This window comes from Penicillium hordei (genome assembly GCF_028827395.1).
Source record: "Penicillium hordei strain IBT 12815 chromosome Unknown utg000005l_segment0_segment0, whole genome shotgun sequence".
Taxonomy (NCBI): Eukaryota; Fungi; Ascomycota; class Eurotiomycetes; order Eurotiales; family Aspergillaceae; genus Penicillium; species Penicillium hordei.
In genome coordinates, this window is record NW_026623146.1 from 1480709 (window position 1) to 1500386 (window position 19678).

The following is a 19678-nucleotide window of genomic DNA, read 5'->3' on the forward strand; positions in this document are numbered from 1 at the left end:
TCCTTCACATAATCTGTACATCGGATAGGCAAATCGGTAGCAGGTTTTTTCGAGCTCTTCTGGAGGTAGCTAAACACCTCCATGCCAAGACCATGACCCTGGGAGAACAATTGGAGACGTTGAATATTGCCCAGGTGGCGCTTCCGGCTGACCAATATGGATTGGAGATGAATCACGTACTCATTCCACTGGAAAATAACTATCGTTTTGCAATATAAATAAGCATCACCTTGCCGTACAAGAGATTAGTTGACAAGGTTGGAATTTTTGCCATTTTTTCTTATTCCACACAACATTGCAACCATGACCAAGCTTTTTCAACCACTCAAAGTCGGAACTATGTCTTTGCAGCACTGCGTGGTAATGGCCCCTCTTACGCGCTTCCGGGCGGATGACAATCATGTCCAGTTGCCCATGGCCGTAGAGTATTACTGCCAGCGAGCATCCGTTCCCGGTACCCTTCTCATCGCGGAAGCATCGCTCATATCCGCTACCCATGGCGGGTTTCCCAATGCACTTGGAGTGTGGGATTATGCCCAGATTGCGGGCTGGAAAAAGGTGGTCGACGCAGTCCACGCACGTGGATGCTACATCGTCTGCCAATTGTTTGCCCCAGGTCGTGCTGCAGACGCGACTACTTTGCAGAAGGAAGGGGGCTACGATGTTTTATCATCTAGCCCGATCCCATTGACAGACGTTTCTCCGGTTCCCAAGGCAATGTCAGAGGATCAAATCCAAGGTGCTATTACAGACTACGCCAATGCAGCCAAGAACGCCATTCGCGCGGGCTTTGATGGCGTTGAAGTCCATGGCGCCAATGGATACTTGGTTGATCAATTCCTTCAAGATACTTGCAATAGGCGAACAGACAGATGGGGTGGTAGCATTCAAAACCGGGCACGATTTGGAATCGAAGTTGCCACAGCTATTGTGAACGCTATCGGTGCGGATGAGCTCGGATATGGAATCAGCCCTTGGAGCAGCTTCCAGAGGATGAGAATGGCGGATCCAGTCCCTCAATTCTCTTATCTGATTGAGGCGCTGAAGGATCTCAAGCTCGGATATCTTCATGTTATTGAATCTCGGGTCAACAACAACGTGAGTGTTGAAAAGGCGGAGGGTATCGAGTTTGCATTGGATATCTGGGGCCATACATCGCCCGTTTTGGTGGCTGGTGGGTTTGATGCGAATTCCGCAAAAAGTGCAGTTGACAGTGAATATCGAAACAACGATGTCGCAGTTGTGTTTGGGAGACACTTCCTCGCCAACGCAGATCTACCATTCCGCATTCAGCACGGTCTCGATTTGAATATGTATCACCGGCCGAGCTTCTTCACACCAATGACTCGCACTGGATACACCGATTATCCTTTTAGCGCCGATTATCTCGCCAGAAACAATGTCTAGTCGTTACACATTTTATCAGAAAAGCATGTTAGTATTTAGCCTCGTGTGAAGTAATGTGACAATTGAATATCAATCGTCCACAAACAAGACTCTTCAACTCGGGTGAATGGCAGCTAATCGTCATTATATCAACATGGAGTATCGCTGGAGTGTTGAATCAAGGGTATTGATAAATGGCCACTGAGAATGACCGCGGAATAATCAGGACCGAAGTCGAATAACTCCCAGACCACCCAGACCGACTGGCCTTCTGCTGTGTGGTAAATGAACACAATATCCCTAACCGAAAATTCGGGGTCGCGGTGCCGAGGTGGGGCTTATGCCTCACCTTAATATATCGATGACCAATGACTACGGTTCGTACATGCATTGATTTATATACTAGCAAGCAAAATAATTCGAACCCACTTTGGTCTTATCTTTAACTTGAATAGAGGAGCCTAATGAAAGATCCACTATGGTTTACTTTGTATGACATCTTACAACCTCCCCCCTCTTGGTTAATTGTGCAAAGATTGGTTGTGGTCGAACACCGTCCCATTATAGACATCATTGGAGTTTTGCTTAACAGTTTAATTTGAATAAAAACTTTACCAAAGTGACCACTACTCTCCATGAGAAGTCATCTTTTGCTTGATCAAACGCAAGGACTCGATTGAAAATAGGGTGGATCTTGGGCTTCCCGCGTATTGCCTCCATTTTTTTAAACCAGTCAGTACGGAGTAGACCCGTTGATAATGCCTTTTATAGCGGGTGTTTTGCTCAGTGGCAAAGTAGGCTCACATTATGTTGGTCGCCCGCAATGCTGCTCTTGCACGAGGTATAACCAATACAATTGACGAGACCCAGTATGCGACACACTCAAAGCTCTTGACAATAGGGTCAGTACCACCAGTTTCTAGAATAATGTGCGTACCACAGCCCTTACTCACGTCCACAACATACTTCTGCCATCCCTAGTTCTTATGGTAGTAGACAGTGAACTCTGCGCTGAGTTTCTTAACCTGCTATAGCTGTTCATTGGATGAGGAAGTAATGATCACTAGAGCTAATCAGCCAATGTTATTGACTGCCCATTGTCCATCATACAACACCCTTTTCGAATTGAATTGCCGTTAATTGTATAGAACCCCTGAATTGATAAGAAACTCCGGTTCCGCAAAGTTAACTAAATCCATCTGGAGTCGCGTCACTTTTTTTTACTCTGACCCATATACGGGTGACTCTTGGGACCACTGGAACATAATTTTCTCATTGGTTTATATTGGGAGGCAGAATTTCAGATCCACCCTCACTTTGCAAATACTATATTGAAAACATAGTATGCAGTCTTTTTCCCCTCTATATAATTATATCAATTTGCCTGAACGTATATCCTAGCTAGGGTTATGAATAGGTACCTAGAATATTAGGTCGACAATAGTCTTTAATGCCTTAGAAAATATGTAACGTCATTCGTACCTATACCATATTTCTTAGCGTGAAAGCTTTCCTTCTATATAATCGTCCTCCTCTCTCTCCTCCTCTCTACCACTCCCGTACGCTTACTCTAACCACCGCTCGAAGCTTTCCTCGAGGTAAACTATACGTCCTATTGCTAAGGCCAACCCGTTACTATCGTAGCCGTAAAACTAAAGCCTAATCTATTCCGTCCCGCCTAGCCGCCGAGTCGAATTATATAATATAGTAAGTGGATCTACCTATACGCTTATAGCTATAGTAATATTATATATATCGTGCAGAGAGTTATGTTCCGGTGGTCCTAACAGCCTCGTCAATGCCTATTATGGCATTACCGCTAAGATTGCTAATGCTGGAATCGAATAATAATTCCAGTTACAATTCTTTTTGTTCTCCGATGGTTTATACACCAGGTTACCGAGAATGAAACTGCCATTGTAGTTGGATCAATAAATATTTACATTAAAGCGTCGCAGACTAAACTGACGGGTAGGTTTTAATATTAGTCAGCGGGAAATTAAGTGGCCGTTCAAACTAAAGGGGGTGGCTGTAGGGCAAGCTGTGCACGGAACACACAAGAATACTATATTCTTTTGCTAGCTCCTACCTACCAAATCATTCGCACGGTCTTGTGGAGCTTGCCTCGGCGATGAGGTAGATTTCTGAGGACTTTGACGGAGACAAAGGGGTCGAAGAATCGAGAAGAGAAACGTCTTAGCAGTTGCTGGACGACAAAGGGCTTCAAGAAGGGCTGACAATATTCCAGGGGATTCACTTATGTGATGGAAATATGTCTTCAACAATACAATGTGGTTTAAATGGCGGTGATGGTAGAACGGCATCATCTAGTTACCAAGTAGGTACAGCCACGAAGATAAATATATAAGAATTCATATCAAAATGGATAATAACGGATAATTAATTTATGCAAAGCTTATTTGTGACCCCACTTTCGGTGAATAGGAAATCCGCAAACCACGGTCCATACTGTGCCGAAAGTGAAGAGTTGGATGCAGAATACCATAAAATTGCCTAGTATATATCTAGTGGGTTGAAATCCAAATGTTATCTGCTTTCGTCAATTTTGCCAGAGTGTTATCAGATTTCACGTATGACTATAGTTTGCCTTGGACCTAAACTTGTTCCTGCATAGGAAAACCACACCTTCGTACTTTTGTGAATAGCATACATAGTAGAAGCTACTCCATGCTGCCTTCCTGATATGACCTAAGTCTTCCTCAATGGCATTTTAGTCAATTTTTATAGCACGAAATACGGGTACGACGAATCCTGTTGTAGTTCCACTCTTTATAATCCAAATACATTACATCCCTTTTCAATTCCCCTTTTAATGTAGAACTGCATTAAATCTCGGTTTAATTACTGTCTTCGTAGTGCGGATACCTCAAGTATGGAAAGGAGACCGCACAAGAACGATTAGCACGTCTTGTCAGGGAAGGTCCTGATTCCTGGAGAAATTACTCCGTAAAGAAAGCCCGATTATTTAAAGTTAATGTTGGGAAAAAGAAAACGTGGACAATTATGCCATCGATCTAAATGAAACACTATTAAATGAAGCGCCCGCGGCTCTACTCTTTTTCTTGGGTTTGTCTTTGTGCCGGCGTTTCGGAGATAGCATGACTGACGATCCCCTTCCCAAAGCAACGATAGTCACAGACTGATCGGCTGTGACATCTCCACCAGGATCCTCTCAATTACGCTGGTTTCCGAAACCACTCTCATCACATCCACTCTCAACACATCCACTCATTTCAACCGGGGATTATCCGAGTGGAGAACCTAAGGAGGTGTTGAATGGCCGAAACCTTGGAACATATCTCATAACCTAAAATCACGGTTATATAAGTAAACATCATTTGTCCTTCCATCCATTTCACAACAATCCATTCTCTCTTTGCCTTTCTTTTGTGCGCTTCATAATTTCGTTTGCTTTTTGTTGTTCACCGTCACTCTTTATATACTACCCATATCAACTTCAAAAATGAAGTACGCATTTGTTCTCACGGCCATTGCCGCTATTGCCTCCAAGGTCGCCGCTGTCGGTGTCTCCGGCACTCCTGAGGGTTTCGCTTCTTCCGCCACTGGTGGCGGTAAAGCTACCCCTGTCTACCCTACCTCCACCGATGAGCTGGTCTCTTACCTCGGTGATGACGAGGCTCGTGTGATTGTTCTGAGCAAGACGTGAGTAGAGAGTTCCTGCCGTGGATGCATGACCGCTGACAATGGCGGAATGCTAGTTTTGACTTCACCGATACTGAGGGTAGCACCACCACCTCCGGTTGTACTCCTTGGGGTACTGGCTCCGCCTGCCAGGTTGCTATCAACAAGGACGACTGGTGCACCAACTATGAGCCTGATGCCGCTACCACTACCGTTACCTAGTTAGTATCCCATTACCCGGGCTATAATTGTTAACCCCTCGATGCTAACATGTCTCTAAGCAAAAACGCCGGTATGCTCGGTATCAATGTTGGCTCCAACAAGTCCTTGATTGGTGAGGGCAGCACTGGTATTATTAAGGGCCGTGGTCTGCGCATCGTCAACGGTGTCAAGAACGTCATTGTCCAGTACGTTGAATCCCTGTGTCGGTTTTTAAGGCCGAGGGCTTCGTTAGAATGCACGCTAATCGGCTTATTATAGGAACATCGCTGTCACAGACATCAACCCTCAGTACGTCTGGGGTGGTGATGCCATCACCATCAACCAAGCTGACCTAGTCTGGCTCGACCACATTACCGTTCGTTCCTTCCACAGATCTTCCCAGCAATTCACATTCACTGACTTGACTCATCATCTAGACTGCTCGCATTGGTCGTCAGCACTACGTCCTCGGTACTGAGGCTGACAACCGTGTCTCTATCACCAACAACTACATCAACGGTGAATCTGACTACTCTGCCACCTGCGACGGTCACCACTACTGGAACGTGTACCTTGATGGCTCCAGTGACAAGGTTACCTTCAAGGGCAACTACCTTTACAAGACCAGTGGTCGTGCCCCTAAGGTCCAGGACAACACCTACCTTCACGCTGTCAACAACTACTGGGACGAGAACTCTGGCCACGCCTTCGAGATTGGCTCTGGTGGCTACGTTCTTGCGGAGGGTAACTACTTCTCTAACGTGAAGGAGGTTCTCGAGTCAGCCACCTTCAAGGGTGCCCTCTTTTCCTCCGACAGTGACTCCAGCACCTGCTCCTCCTCTATTGGTCGCTCCTGTGTCGCCAACGCCAACGGAGGCACGCTGACCGGCACCTCCTCTGACGTTCTGTCGAGCTTGAAGGGCGAGACTCTCCCCGCTGCGGAGGGTGCCAGCACTGACCCTGCTGGTAGCGCCGGCCAGGGTAACCTGTAAATAGTGTTGTGCGTTTGAGTTGGGATTCCTCGAAATTCCTTGTGGCACAATCGGGGTAACTGCTTCGCTACGCCATAATCCTCGGAGGAAATAACAAGAAAGAGGGATCAATATGAATGTATTGGAACTATCTGAATTACAGACTCCGGGGGGAAAGAGGAGAGAAAATGATCTAAATAAAACTATAGTCGTCGGACAAACGGGGTGTGATCACTCACATCATGCACCCCTGGGGCCAACAGTCTTAGTATAGTTCCTACCTCACCCAAATCAATGATATTTAGAATACAGATATATTTCGTGGTTCGACACCTGGTAAAATGTCGAAAATTTAGAAAGGCCCTCGATTGCTGCAATAGCAGGCATTCTAGCCAAATGAGGAACTCCAATATATGTACTCTTTTTTTTGACATTACTGCTAAATGATTATTTCAAACAGTACTGCCATATATCTTATCTTGACTATCAACATACACAATCTCAACAGGAATGTCCAAAGAAACAGACGAACACCCAAGCCCTCGATAAAACCAGAAAATCTTGCAGTATACTCGAGCGCGACTAAACAACAGTAGAATGTTGGGGTAATATCCACATCGCAGTTAGAAGTATAGGAATATTGAAGTATCGGTTATAAAATGGTGTATGTTGGTCATTAACTTTTAGCCGGCCCTCCCCGCCAACCTGTAACTTCAAATTGAACAATTTAAACTTCTTCCAACGTATACCATGTTTCGTATTCAATGCAATGCCCGGGTACTTCTTGGCGGTGTTTTACCAACGCACCATTGGCAGAAAGGTTAACGAGGTAAATATTTTCTTCATGCTCTATGTCTAAGATCGACTTTACCTTTTGACTTCTTGATGTAAAGCTTAATATCAACCTCACATATAAAGGCTAAGGTAAACTTAGATTGTTTGAGCAGAAACCAGTTGCAGTCTCTGGAGCCTGCTCGAGTTTAAGGTGGGTATGAGAAAGACAGGGGTGATGGAGCTCGGTGATCCAGATCATAGCAAAGATGCCTCACCAGAAAGTACATATATATATATATATACAGATATGTATGCATGTACCATTTGATCCTCTTAGTCTAATATAGAGTTTCCACTTTTAATGGAAAATTGGTCTTGGCATCATTCACCGTACCAAAAAGGCCCAAACGTTATAGGCATCGGCTTGTTTGGCCTTTGTCCAGAGGTCTACGGCGGAGTTCATAACTTACGTACTTCAGGCCCGCTTCCGAGGTCCCGCCCGCTATCTTCCTCTTTCTGATGTATGTGTCGAATACCAAGTCCGAATACATGGTAGAAAGTAATATACCGGAACATCATGTGACATTCGGTACCAGACATACCATACAAAAGTGCATATTATAGTTAGTCATCATGGTCCGCACAGATTGTTGAAAAAGCGGGTTTTGTCAATTTAGTTAACGTATTTCACAAGCGAGCCGCCACCACAAGCGAGCCGCCATCTCTAAAATACATAGTAAATGCGATAGATTATAATTTGAGATCTTAATAACGTTGGCCTATAAGCACCTTAACTTGTAGTCTAATGATCTTTTGATGATATCTACCCTCTTTAGAGAGTTTAGGAAATGTTTGGCTCTTATTTATCGAGATACAGTAAACCCCCGTTATAACGATACAATACAGACACGAGAAAAATATCGTTATATCCGGGTTATCGTTAAATCAAGGTACCATATATATTTCTAGTTTACATACAAATCTAGGCACTAAAAAAGCTCCTAATATCGCTCTGCTTCTGCCCCCCTATTTTCCTTGCTTTAATTAACCTCCTATGTCTAGATAGAGCAGTAATTAACTTGGTTTTACCCTATTCCTACTACTCTTCATATAACTAAAGGGTTTTCAAAGCCTAAATAGCTTTATAGTATTAAATCTAGGGTTCTTTAACCACTATATCATCCTTATCAATCTCTCTAAGGAACTCGCTTAGTACAATATTATTAATAGTATTAATACTATCTTATACAAGCTCATTAACTAGGTTAAGAAAGTGCTCAATATCTATTAGGTTTAGTACCTAAGGCCGTATAATAAGTATATTAGAAGATATCTTATTAGCTAGCGACTAAATACTACTACTAGTAGTAGTAGTATCTAGATCTAGAATACTAAACGGTACTAAGAGTCCTTTTTAGAAGTAGTTCTTAATTATAAGAGCTAATATATTAAGATCCTAAGCTTAAATACCCTATTAAATAGCTCTTAGCATATTTATTAAAGCTATAGGATCTCGACCCCCATCAAACTTATAAAGTATGAATTTAACCTATTAGCGCTTCTAATACGCTTTCTACGTATTAATAATACCTTGATCAAGTAGTTGAAAACGGGAGGTTAAATTCGGTAGAAGCTATATAATCAAGGTATTTTAGAGTGGTAAAGTACTATTATTAATAGCCTTTACTATAGATTCATACGTAGAGAAATTATCTATAAGAAGTACTACCTTCCTATAAATCATTATAGCGTTAAACTACCGAAGCTAGTCTTCGAAGATCTTACTAGTTATCTAGGCTTTATTATTCGAGTTCTAGCGTATATTAAGATTATTAATATTAACGTGGGAAGTAGTAAAAGCACGGGGCTTCTTAGCTATGCCTATATAGTAGTTATTAGTATAGGAAGTAATAATATAGTAAGCATAGCTAGCAATGGCAAGCATAGCTAGCAATAGCAAGTATAGCAAGCAATAGTAAGCATAGCTAGCAATGGCAAGTATAGCTAGCAATAGCAAGCATAGCTAGCAATGGTAAGTATAGCTAGTAATAGCAAGCATAGCTAGCAATGGCAAGTATAGCTAGCAATGGCAAGCATAGTAAGCAATGGTAAGTATAACTAGCAATGGCGTAGGGAGTAAGAATATATACCAATAAACCATGGTTTTAGCTTCTTAGATCCATCTAAATTATAATAAAATAAGGCTATAATCCTAGCCTTCTCCTTCTTTCTTCTAGGTAAAGATCGGGTTAAAAGGCCTCGGTCAGGGATACGCTTCTAAAAAAAGGCTAGTTTCGTCACAATTAAATATATCCTAAGGGCTATATAATTGAAGAGCTTAACGAATTAAAACCATAGCCTTAGAAGTAAGCTCCGGAGTACTTCTATCTTCACTATAGTATAAACGATTACGTATTGATTCACGGTACTAAAACCTAGTAAGCTAGCTATTACTAAATATAGGTATTTTAATACCTATATAAATAGGTAGCTAGCCCTAGAAAAAGCGTGCTTTTTTACGTATAACCTCCTAGGTTATAGGAATATAAGATTTAGCGACTTTTATCTAGTAAATAAGGGCCTTTTTAAGGTCTAGCTACCGCGCTATCCGAGCCCGTTTTACGTTTAATTGATACTTCGAGAGCTCCGCGTTAAAGTAAAGGTATCGGGAGGAAAGGATTTTAGAGATTGTAGACTAAGAAATACGATAGTTATAAGTCTCGTAGAACCAATTAGCTAACTACTTATATATAAGTAAGGGGTGGCTTCGGTAGTACTGTCGAAGAGCGATCTTTTAGGAGGTTTGGATAGATCGGCGAGGCATTTTAATTGGTTGAATTGCTTAATAAAGCACTAGATATAACGATATTTTGCGTAGGGGAGCAGATGAATTAACGATAATCGTAGAAAAGAGGTTTTAACGATTTTTGTATGGCGGATCAATTCAAGCACCGAATTCCGATCGTTATAACCGGGTTATCGTTATATCCGGTATCGTTATAACGGGGGTTTACTGTATATATATTTCTAGCTTACAGCAATATAATTTTCCGTAAGTTTTAAAATAAGGCTAATATATTATTTCTATTTCTTAAAAGTGATATATAGTTTTAATAAGCCTTATCAAAAGTTATCGACAAGCGATGAAGCAAAATAAGAACGTGGTTGTTAAGATATAAATATAGAATATGTCGCATTTACTATGTGTTTTGGAGATGGCGGCTCGCTTGTGGTGGCGGCTCGCTTGTGAAATACGTTAGAGAGTTGTCAACATTGGTCATCTATACCATACATTGTTCGTACGCCAGTTTTCTGTCAGTATGTCTTGGCGCCGCCCGATGTTTTCCAGTACCATCGAAAATATCTCTATAACTGACAAATGGAATCATCGTATCCAATCCGACATAAGCACCTATGACTGCCTATTTTTTCCATAGACTCTCTTCACAACTTCCGCGCATATCTTCTCCAGTTCGCTAACAGTCACTAAACCCTAATAAGTGGTGCAACCTATTAAATCGCTTGATCTACTTCGTGTTTATCATGTCATTTGTGTGGCCCCTACGGGCTACCTACGAGTTTCCTCAGCCTAATGAATTAGCCAAGAGTCAAGACCGTCGAGATGTATATATTAAATTACTAAGCGCGCCGTATTTCCAAGGTTGTCCTTAGAGGTGACTTTTTCTTATCAATCCTGCTTCCTGCTTCTCCTGTTCATCCCACACAACAGTGAGGTCACTCTGCCCGAGCCTTATGCGCTCTAGCTCAGCTCAATCCTCTATCCTTTCTTCTTCGTTATCATCCCGTTCTTCCTCGCTATTAGGCATTGTTAAGCGTGTTTCCAGCAATGGTTGGGACGCTTGCCTGGGCCGCCGAAGCTGCACTTGCAGTTGCGACGGTGAGACCGGCGAAGTTAGAGAAGAACTTAGTATCCGCATTCGTAAAAGGACCACTGTCAACTTGAATATTCGTCTCGCAGTCCCTCTTGAGCGCGGCAGAGCATGCTTTGTTTGCAGTAGCATCCGGTGAGCTGAAGAGTTGACCGACGTAATCCCCGACAATTTGGGTGACATTATTGAAGACACAGCCTTCGAAGAGACCTTGGCCATCGTCAGTACCCTCAATGGCGTGGCCACTGTTATTCTCCCACACGCTGTTGACGGCGTGGAAGAGAGTCTTGCCGCTCAGTGCAGGACTACGGCCCGATGTGCGGTATACGTAATTGTCTAGCGGACAGATGTTAGTGTCTCCTAGGTTCCTATAGATTGGTATCGGGGTAGTATGGTTCGAAACACTTACTTGCAAAGGTGATCTGGTCATCGGCCCCGACAAGTTCCAATCCCCAGTATTGTTGTCCGTCACACGAAGTAGAGAAATTGGTTGCGCCATTCATGAAGCTGTTGGAGATGGTAACATGGGAGTTCGCCTCCTGGCCAAAGACATAGTGTACACGGCCAGTGTATTGAGTCTAGTTAAAATCCAGGTAACAATCAGTGAGGCTATAATTATGGACAGGAGAGCTTGACTAACCGTAACATGGTCAATCCAGATATTGGAAGTGTTAGAGAGTGTGATCGCATCGCCACCCCAGACAAGCTGTGGGTTGAGATTGGTGATCATAATGTTCTGAATAATGATGTTGGAGGTATCGACCATTCTCAGTCCTTTGCCGAGGAGAACACCCTTGTTTCCGACTCCGATGATCGTCTTGTCTGAGTGAACACGGATTCCTTCGACTCCAGCAGTATCCCACTCATACTGCTCGGACGGTTTACCATCGCATCCTTTTCCGATATCGATCGTGGACTGGCAGCCATCTTCAAAGGCGCCATATGACTTGCAAATTGTTCCCTTCGTTGTTCCTTCCGTTCCGATGAAATCAAATGTCTTGTCGATAACGATGACCTGAGGATCATCAGATTCCAGAAGCTCGATTAGATTCTTGACATCGGTGGGATAAACTGGCGCCGCCTTTCCACCTCCGGTGACGCCGTATGCGAACCCTGGGGGCGAGCCAGTAACTGAGATCGTACCGGCCCTCTTGGCTGGACTGTCTGCAACTGCCACAGCCACGAAGAATAGAGCAAAGCTGAATTTCATGTTTACAGCAAAGACCGAGAAGATGTTTAGAAAAAAATGGTTCACCTAGACAGAGTAAATAATTCAAGTTTACTAGGGCCAATGTCGCTTCTTAAGTCTGGGGTCTGCCAAGATCACTGTTGCCGTTCGTCGAGACATTGTGAAGTTGTCTCACATGAGGCGTGAAAATGTTTATATGAAACCCTGCCTTGTAATATTTTTAAGTGGGGCAGTGAGCTGACAATGCAATGTACGACATGTTTCTCATAAGTTTAACATGTCCTTAACATGTGCTGCCTATCTATGGATCTTTCGGGTTGAGATGAAACTACTCCGCACTCACTACAAGACACTACAACATATACATCCTGAACAATGACCTTATCAACCTTACCACAAAGAATCCGTAAATTTAGCCTCTTCTGAATGCGCGAACACATCATCTGCATATATTTAATCAATGTTTGCCCCACATATACGTGGGAAATTTCCGAAAATTATTACAATTGTGGTCACTGTGGGAGTGATCTACAGGGGGAAGAGACGATCTATACCCCGTATCTGCTAAGATGAGCGGCCTAGCGCCTTAATCTGAGACAAACCCAATTGCCTTTTGTTCTCACTGTAACGGATAAAGTCCTTGCGGAGCAAAGGAAGAAGGAAGAAGAGACCAACAAAAACGCGTATCTTTGCGCGAAACTAATTTTTGAAATTACACCATAACGCCGAGGGCTACAGCTCTCATTTTAATGGCAAGTTAATTGTAACTTCCGGCTCTATCTCCTAACCACAATTTTATATTAGTAGAAGATATAGTAGCGCTAGGGAGCTAGTAGCCGCCCCTTTTAGGGGGCCGCCAAAATTCTACACATAATATCAGCGAGCGTATATTAGACGCCAACTAACGTATTCGGTAAGCGAGCTGCGCACCTCACCCAAAACGCGTCAATTAATTTAACCCCTTCTTCCTTAATGGTTGGGATCACGGGACGTGTGGTCACCTGACCCTATTTGCCAGGACTTCTCTACTAGCTAGTTTCTCCTCTCCTTCTTTTCCCCTCAGCCATAGAAGGGAGTCTCTAGCTATTTCAGTTAGCACAATACAGTAGTATTGCTCTCTCTTCTCCTAGCTCGCCATTACCTTTCTCCGTATCTATATATGCATGGAGTCTGTGTAGTATATTGCTAGATGTTACAGCGCCGGTGTGTTACTGTTGCGATTCACCCGTCACCATTTAATTCACATAATGTAACCTTGGAATTTATATATCAAAAATCCCTAACCAAAAGAGATCGAACAGGCAAAAGAACATATCTCAAACGAAGGCGTGTGGACATACAATCCCCTCAGCCCTTTCTAACATTAAATAACTCCATGTACACACACAATCTTTACCCAGAACGCATGGGACAAAAAGACAAAAAGAACACATGCCAGTTCTAACTGTAGTACTCCTCCAACCAAGTGCGCAAGTCCCCAATAGTGGGATACTCCAAGAAAAGACTACCTCCAACCACCACCCCGAGATCCGCTCGGAACTTCTCCGCAATGACCAAGCTCATCAGGGAATCAATCCCCAAGTCTGCAAAGCTCGCATCGTCAGTCAGATCAGCAAGGTCGAGTCCGGACTCTGATGCAATGATCCGAATAGCCTTGGCAGTCGTGGTATCAGAAACCACATCGACAGCTAGGGCAGGAGTCGCAGGCTTGATGCCGTTCGAAATCACATCGGGAGGCTTAATAGCAGTATCCGATTTGACGCCATTGACGGCAACAGGGATGACAGAGGTGGCTTTCGTAACGTTGGGCACGCTTACTGCTGCCGGAGGGGCTAGCTGAGAAACAGTCGAAATATGAGACTTCGAAGAAACTGTGGCAGCGACTGGTGGTGCATTGGTGTCATCAGCCGCCGAGAAGAAGCGACTCAACAGAATTCGTGGATACCGGCGGAATCGAATCCCACCCACCATTCCAATCACCAATCCGTTCTGGAGAACATACACATCGCCAAGGTACACACTTGGATCCTCGACAGTCGGGATCATCTTCACGTAAGATTTGTACTGGGCGCCAGCCACGAGTGGTTTGGCAAATCGCATCGAGCGCCAGCCAGGCGTGACGCAGAAGTTATTCTTAGTGTCCATGGCGTCCGAGACGTTCATGACAAAGCCAGCTAGGTGGGCAACACTGTCGATGAAGTATGGAGGAACTGTCCAGGTGCCACCTTTCTCGGTGGACAGGGTAATGTCGGCAAAGGCTTCAAATTCGTGCAATACCACGGATTGCATCCCACGGTACTTGTTCGCATAGTCGACCAGATTGTTGGCAAAGAGGAGGTAGGTCATGTTGTGGGTGAAGCGGTTAGCGACCCCAGACTCCGCCAGGCGCTCGAGGTCTTGGATCCGGCCCTGAACTAAGTGGGTGATCGAGATCCAAGAGTCAAGCCATTCGGCTGGGTTACCGTACACAAGAGTGGCGCTGGCAAATGGCTCATCGACACTCCCGTTTGATAAGACATTGTACCAGGTCAGTTCGGCGGTATTGGCATCAATGTTTGATGTAGTCACGGCGACCCGAATGAGTTGATGGCTCTCCACGTTGCTGTTGGCGACGAGTCCTTTGAGGACCTCCAAGTTGGATATATTCATGTGGACCTCCTTTGTCTTGGGCTTGAGCTTTTTATACAAGTATTCACCAAGTGTGTAAGCAATATCTGCGTGGATAGACTGTTGATCGAATTAGTATTTGTCCAAGTGCTTTTAGGACGTTGAGTGCTGAAGCAGACTTACCGAAGTGACGACACCACATCCATTCATTTTATGACCCCAGGCTGCGGCACGGAAATCCGCTTGCATCAGATCAGACTGCATAACCACTGTCCCCGCAACACCATCAAAGCTTTGTTCGATGATCTGCTGGACGGTTGATGTGCTCAAACTTGACTTTGGCGTGGGCAACGTGGCTTGGGCTTTGTTAAGGCCCTTCTCCTCATCGTAGAACGTGTTGCCCTTCGTGAGAGCCCAGTCGCCCTTATACTGGATCCAGTACCGCTTCTCGCTCCATGCGTAAGTGGGCAAGTCCAGCAGACGTAACGAGCTCTCAAAGGGCCGATGGAACTCGCTCCATTCGATTTTGATGCCCGCCCCATGAAGAGTGGCCAGGCTCTGGGCTAGTGTGGTCCAATTATCTTCTCCACGGCGTAGAGATGGAACCGCTGCGTTAACAGAGGGGAAGGTGGATTTGACAAATCCAATTCCTACAGGGTGAGGGCCGACCTCCACCCAGGTAGTTTCTTCGTTGATGATTCCGATGTTATGTGCCGCCTCTAGCGCAGAAAGGAAATTGACCGCCTCTCGTGTTGCGCGACGAACATAGTTCCCATTCACACTCTTTTCGTCGAAAACCACCTTGCAAAGTAAAGGGGAGATGATGGGAATCTGGGGGGCCTGGAAGAGTACTCCGCTTGTGGCTAGTGTTTCGAAGTCTTCAAGGATAGGATCCGTTTGGTTGGAGTGAAAGGCAAAGGGGACATCCAAACTGAAACATTTGTACCCTTGGCTTTCGAGGATGGGAGTGATATCATCCATCTCATGCTTGGGTCCGCTCAGCACAGTCTCTTTTGGCCCATTGATGCAAGCAATCTCGTACGGTAAGCCTTGATCGCCCTCTTGGATCTGAGCTAGTGAAGCTCGAACCGCAAGCATCTTATGGCTACCCGCTTTGCACTTCTTTTGAAGAAGGGCGGCCCGTTGTCCCACGAGGAAGATGGCATCGCTAGCAGACAGTACACCAGCGATGTGCAGGGCAGCGTATTCACCAAGACTGTGTCCTATAACAACGTCCGGCTTCACTCCTAATGTAGCCCAATACTTCGCGACTGCGATCTCTGAACAGACCAATGCTAGCTGGGTCAGGATAGGTGAGTGTTGATACTCCTTTTCGTGGGTGCCGTCAATGACCGGAAGGAATGAAGGGAATCCCTGGCCCTGTGCAATAGTGTCCAAATGTTGAATGTGAGACCGGAAGACGGGGGATGAAAACAACTCGTAGTTGGACGATTTGTACGATGCTCCTTGGCCTGTGAAAGAAAAGGCCACTGATGGTGCTCCGGTACCTTTAATAGGTTTGTGAGTCTCCGCAGAGTGAAGAGCTGACTTCAACTGCTTGAGGACCTGGGGAACGCCTGAAGCTGCAAAGGAAACACGATGGTTATGGTGGTAGCGACGTGCAGTGGTAGAGTACGACAGATCAGCCAGCGAGAGGTCTGGATTCTGTTCAAGATAGGCAATCATCCGATCTAGGTTGCCTTTGAGTGAAATCTTACTTTTGGCCGATATGGCCACCACATGAGTTGAGCGAGGATCTGCTTCCGTCACCTCTCGGATTGGTCCGTCTTCAAGTAGGATTGTAGTGTTGCCTCCAGCCGCACTGAAATTGTTGACAGCAGCCATGCGCTTCTTGTCTGGCGTCCGCAGCCACTCAGTCTTCTGGTAGGGGATAAAGACCTGCCGCTTCTCCAGGTCACTGGGAAATATGGGATTGAGGCTGTTCTTGATGCCAACATGTGGTGGGATGGCGTTCTTTTGCAGCATCAGAAGGACCTTTACTAGGGCTGTCACACCGGCTGCGGCCTCACTATGGCCCACATTTGCCTTCACGGCCCCGATGTAAAGGGGGTTCTTTGCGCTGCGTCGCTTCGTTGTCGGTGCAAAGACATTGGTCACTGACTGGATCTCTTCTGCGTCACCAGCCTGGGTGCCAGTGCCGTGCATCTCAACAAACCCGATATCCAGGGGGTCTACTCCAGCTCTGTTAGCTACCAGATTTCCCAGATAAGATTGATGGCCAGCATGGGGATGCGTGATGGAAACGGCTTCGGCAGAGTGATTTGTTCCTGCGCCCACAATGACACCGAGGATGTTGTCATTGTCCGCCTCCGCATCCTCCAGTCGCTTGAGAACGATGGATGCAACCGCGTCTGCACGGCAATAACCGTCGGCCTCGCTATCCCATGTTTTGCACGCATTGGGCGTCTTCGACAAAAAGTGGCCGTGACTGAGTCCAGCAAAGGCATCGGAGTTGGTCAGAACGTTCATGCCACCAGCCACTGCAGTATCAATATCACCACTCCAAAGTGCTGTGCAAGCAGTCTGAAGACAAAATAATTAGCATATATGGCATATTTGGTCGCATTGGATGGGTTCCTTACCTGAATTGTGGCTAAGCTAGAGGAGCAAGCCGTGTCAATGCTGTAACTGGGCCCGGAGAACTTGAAGAAATAGTTGATGCGTCCAGGTCCAAAGGCACGACATCCACCGGGGATGAAATACGTGCTGATTTCTTGCCCAGTGTTAACTTCACGGTAATCGTCGCTCGCTTGGCCGTAGAAGGTTCCGATACGGTGAAGGTCCGTCGCAGCAGTTCGATTAGCGACATATCCGGCTTTCTCTAGCGCTTCATACGCTGTCACAAGCGCTAGTCTCTGCATGGGGTCCGTTTGCTCTGCTTCCCGTGGCGACATATTGAAGAATGGAGCATCAAACAGACCGGGTTCGTCAATGAAGCATCCATACTGAGTATGACTGGTGTTCATCCTCTTCCCAGTTGAGTCGTGGTGGGATTCCACATCAAATCGATCCGAGGGAATCTTGCGGTGAACATCTAGCCCCTGTTCGAGGAGCTCCCAGAACTTCTCAGTGTTGGTTGCCCCGCCTGGCATTCTGCATGACATGCCCACGATCGCGATCTTAGACTGCTGTGGTCCTCGTGGTCCTCCCTCATCGGATGCCTCGCTTTTGTTTACCCACGGCAATATCTCTTCTGTCAATGTGTCCACGCTAGAGTTGTGCTGCAAATAATCTGCCAGATCACGAATTGGAAGCGAGATTCGGAAGACCACAAGTTGGAATTGAGTCGCCTCCAGACCTTCCGCAAGCTTCCCGACTCCTTTAATAACTTGGTCCCATTCAATGGGTTGCGTGAGGATTTCTTCGATGATGCATTCAAAGAGATGTGTTGCACTGGTCGCTGGAAACGGGGTTCCAGTGCTGGTTGAGTATACGGGCAGTCGCGGTGAGAATTTGGCATCAAGCAACTGCATCGAGCGCGTTCGAACCACATGATGCACATTTTCCAAGGTGTAGATATGACCTGCATGACACAAACCCCCATACACCGGCAAGCCAATACATTTATGCTCGTGGAAGAACTTGGAATTGCGAAACATAGCCTGCAACCGTGCAGGAGGACCGCTGATGGTGACAGAAGTTGCACTTCGCGCACTAATGAAGATCTTGCTTGGTCCGGGGATTCTCTGATATTTATTATCAGTTTTTGCTTCCCAATATTTGAGATGAGGAATATAGTCACCTCGCTTTTTTGAATGGCATCTAGCTCAGGCTGGACGTCGTCGGCAGAGACATTTGGCAGAACATATGCCCAAGTATCTGGTGAGCTGCCCTCGCTGGTATCACGAGGCTCAAGGTTTTGCGATACCTCATCAACCAAGACTCCCAGTCGGAAGGCCTGTCGCACGACTTGAGATCCAGCGAGAGCGAGGTCACTCACTGTCGGAGCTATAGAGACAGCTGCTGTTGCCAGTAAGCCAATGCCTAGGCCAGCAAGACTAGTACTCGAGGCATCGGTGCTGAATGCATTTTCATTATTTTCATAATAGCTAAAACGGGATGATCAGCACACATAGTCCTGCAGTTAAGTGAAATGGCACTCACCCAATAAGTGTCCCCAATTCCAGCATACACAGGAGGATACCATCAATGGATCCACAGAGTTGGCCCTTGCGAAGGTCGGTGAAGTCTGCAAAATCCAAGATGTTCTCAAATGGGGGAATCAGACTTCGCAATGTCAGTGGAAGCTGGCGTACCTCCTCACGAATAGCCAAAGTGGCTTCCTTGAGGAACCGAGCAAGAACTGAGTGTCGTCTGTCCTTGCTGTGATTGTGAAGCTTGCGGAAAACTGTTTGCAAGTCGTCTTGGGGAAACTCATTACTGAAGTAGATGAGCTTCATTTTTCTCAATACGCCGTTTTGGATATCTAATGTCGCTTCTCCCATGGCTTAGATGTACGATACGATCTACATGTCTTGTCAGTGTTGGTTTATATATAAGAATTGATGGAACACCCATCGGTGTCAGCCATGAAGCTCTCGTATCTCGAAATATGCCTTTCCGAGCACCGAGGATCAACATCGGGAACATTGTTTCCTCCAGACAACTTGCGAACCAATCAAGGATGGGCTATGGGATTACTGATCATCTTCCCGGGCTCATTTCCACCAAATTACAGCTCACCCACGATACTATATCCACCATAGCTCATTCGGTACAGCTAATGCTTACAATAACCTGTCTACGGAGTAAATATCTCCCACATGGAGAAACGGGGCTTTAATCATTTGTCCAGGGTAGGTCAGCATTTCTAAGATAACGCCCATAGAGTCAGCATTGCTGACTGGTAGTGGATATGCAATGAAAACACCCGGCGAGAGAACGGACCCGAGAATATGCGATCTAGTTCAACATTGAATATTCTAAGTACAGGCTTCTGACTGTCACGCCTTCGGGGGTCCAACCGCTACCGAGAG

The 19678-nt window shown here is 45.5% G+C and overlaps 4 protein-coding genes across 4 annotated transcripts; 2 read left to right on the top strand and 2 right to left on the bottom strand.

Moving 5' to 3' along the window:
* Positions 1-303: 303 nt before the first annotated feature.
* On the top strand, positions 304-1407 carry N7537_009524 (alkene reductase; the record flags this gene model as incomplete). The annotated part of the gene is made up of 1 exon (XM_056900578.1): positions 304-1407. One exon carries the CDS (start codon positions 304-306, stop codon positions 1405-1407), a length of 1104 nt encoding a protein of 367 aa, XP_056749246.1.
* A 3463-nt stretch (positions 1408-4870) lies between these two features.
* N7537_009525 (polysaccharide lyase family 1 protein) lies at positions 4871-6242 on the top strand (the record flags this gene model as incomplete). The annotated part of the gene is made up of 5 exons (XM_056900579.1): positions 4871-5070; positions 5127-5270; positions 5331-5456; positions 5530-5626; positions 5688-6242. 5 exons carry the CDS (start codon positions 4871-4873, stop codon positions 6240-6242), a joined length of 1122 nt encoding a protein of 373 aa, XP_056749247.1.
* A 4572-nt stretch (positions 6243-10814) lies between these two features.
* On the bottom strand, positions 10815-12095 carry N7537_009526 (polysaccharide lyase family 1 protein; the record flags this gene model as incomplete). Its single annotated transcript, XM_056900580.1, has 3 exons — positions 10815-11221; positions 11295-11463; positions 11526-12095. The coding sequence occupies 3 exons, from the start codon at positions 12093-12095 to the stop codon at positions 10815-10817; spliced, it is 1146 nt and encodes a 381-aa protein (XP_056749248.1).
* A 1419-nt stretch (positions 12096-13514) lies between these two features.
* Positions 13515-19147, bottom strand: tpcC (non-reducing polyketide synthase tpcC; the record flags this gene model as incomplete). Its single annotated transcript, XM_056900581.1, has 5 exons — positions 13515-14801; positions 14865-17225; positions 17285-18388; positions 18445-18751; positions 18807-19147. The coding sequence occupies 5 exons, from the start codon at positions 19145-19147 to the stop codon at positions 13515-13517; spliced, it is 5400 nt and encodes a 1799-aa protein (XP_056749249.1).
* Positions 19148-19678: the final 531 nt, after the last annotated feature.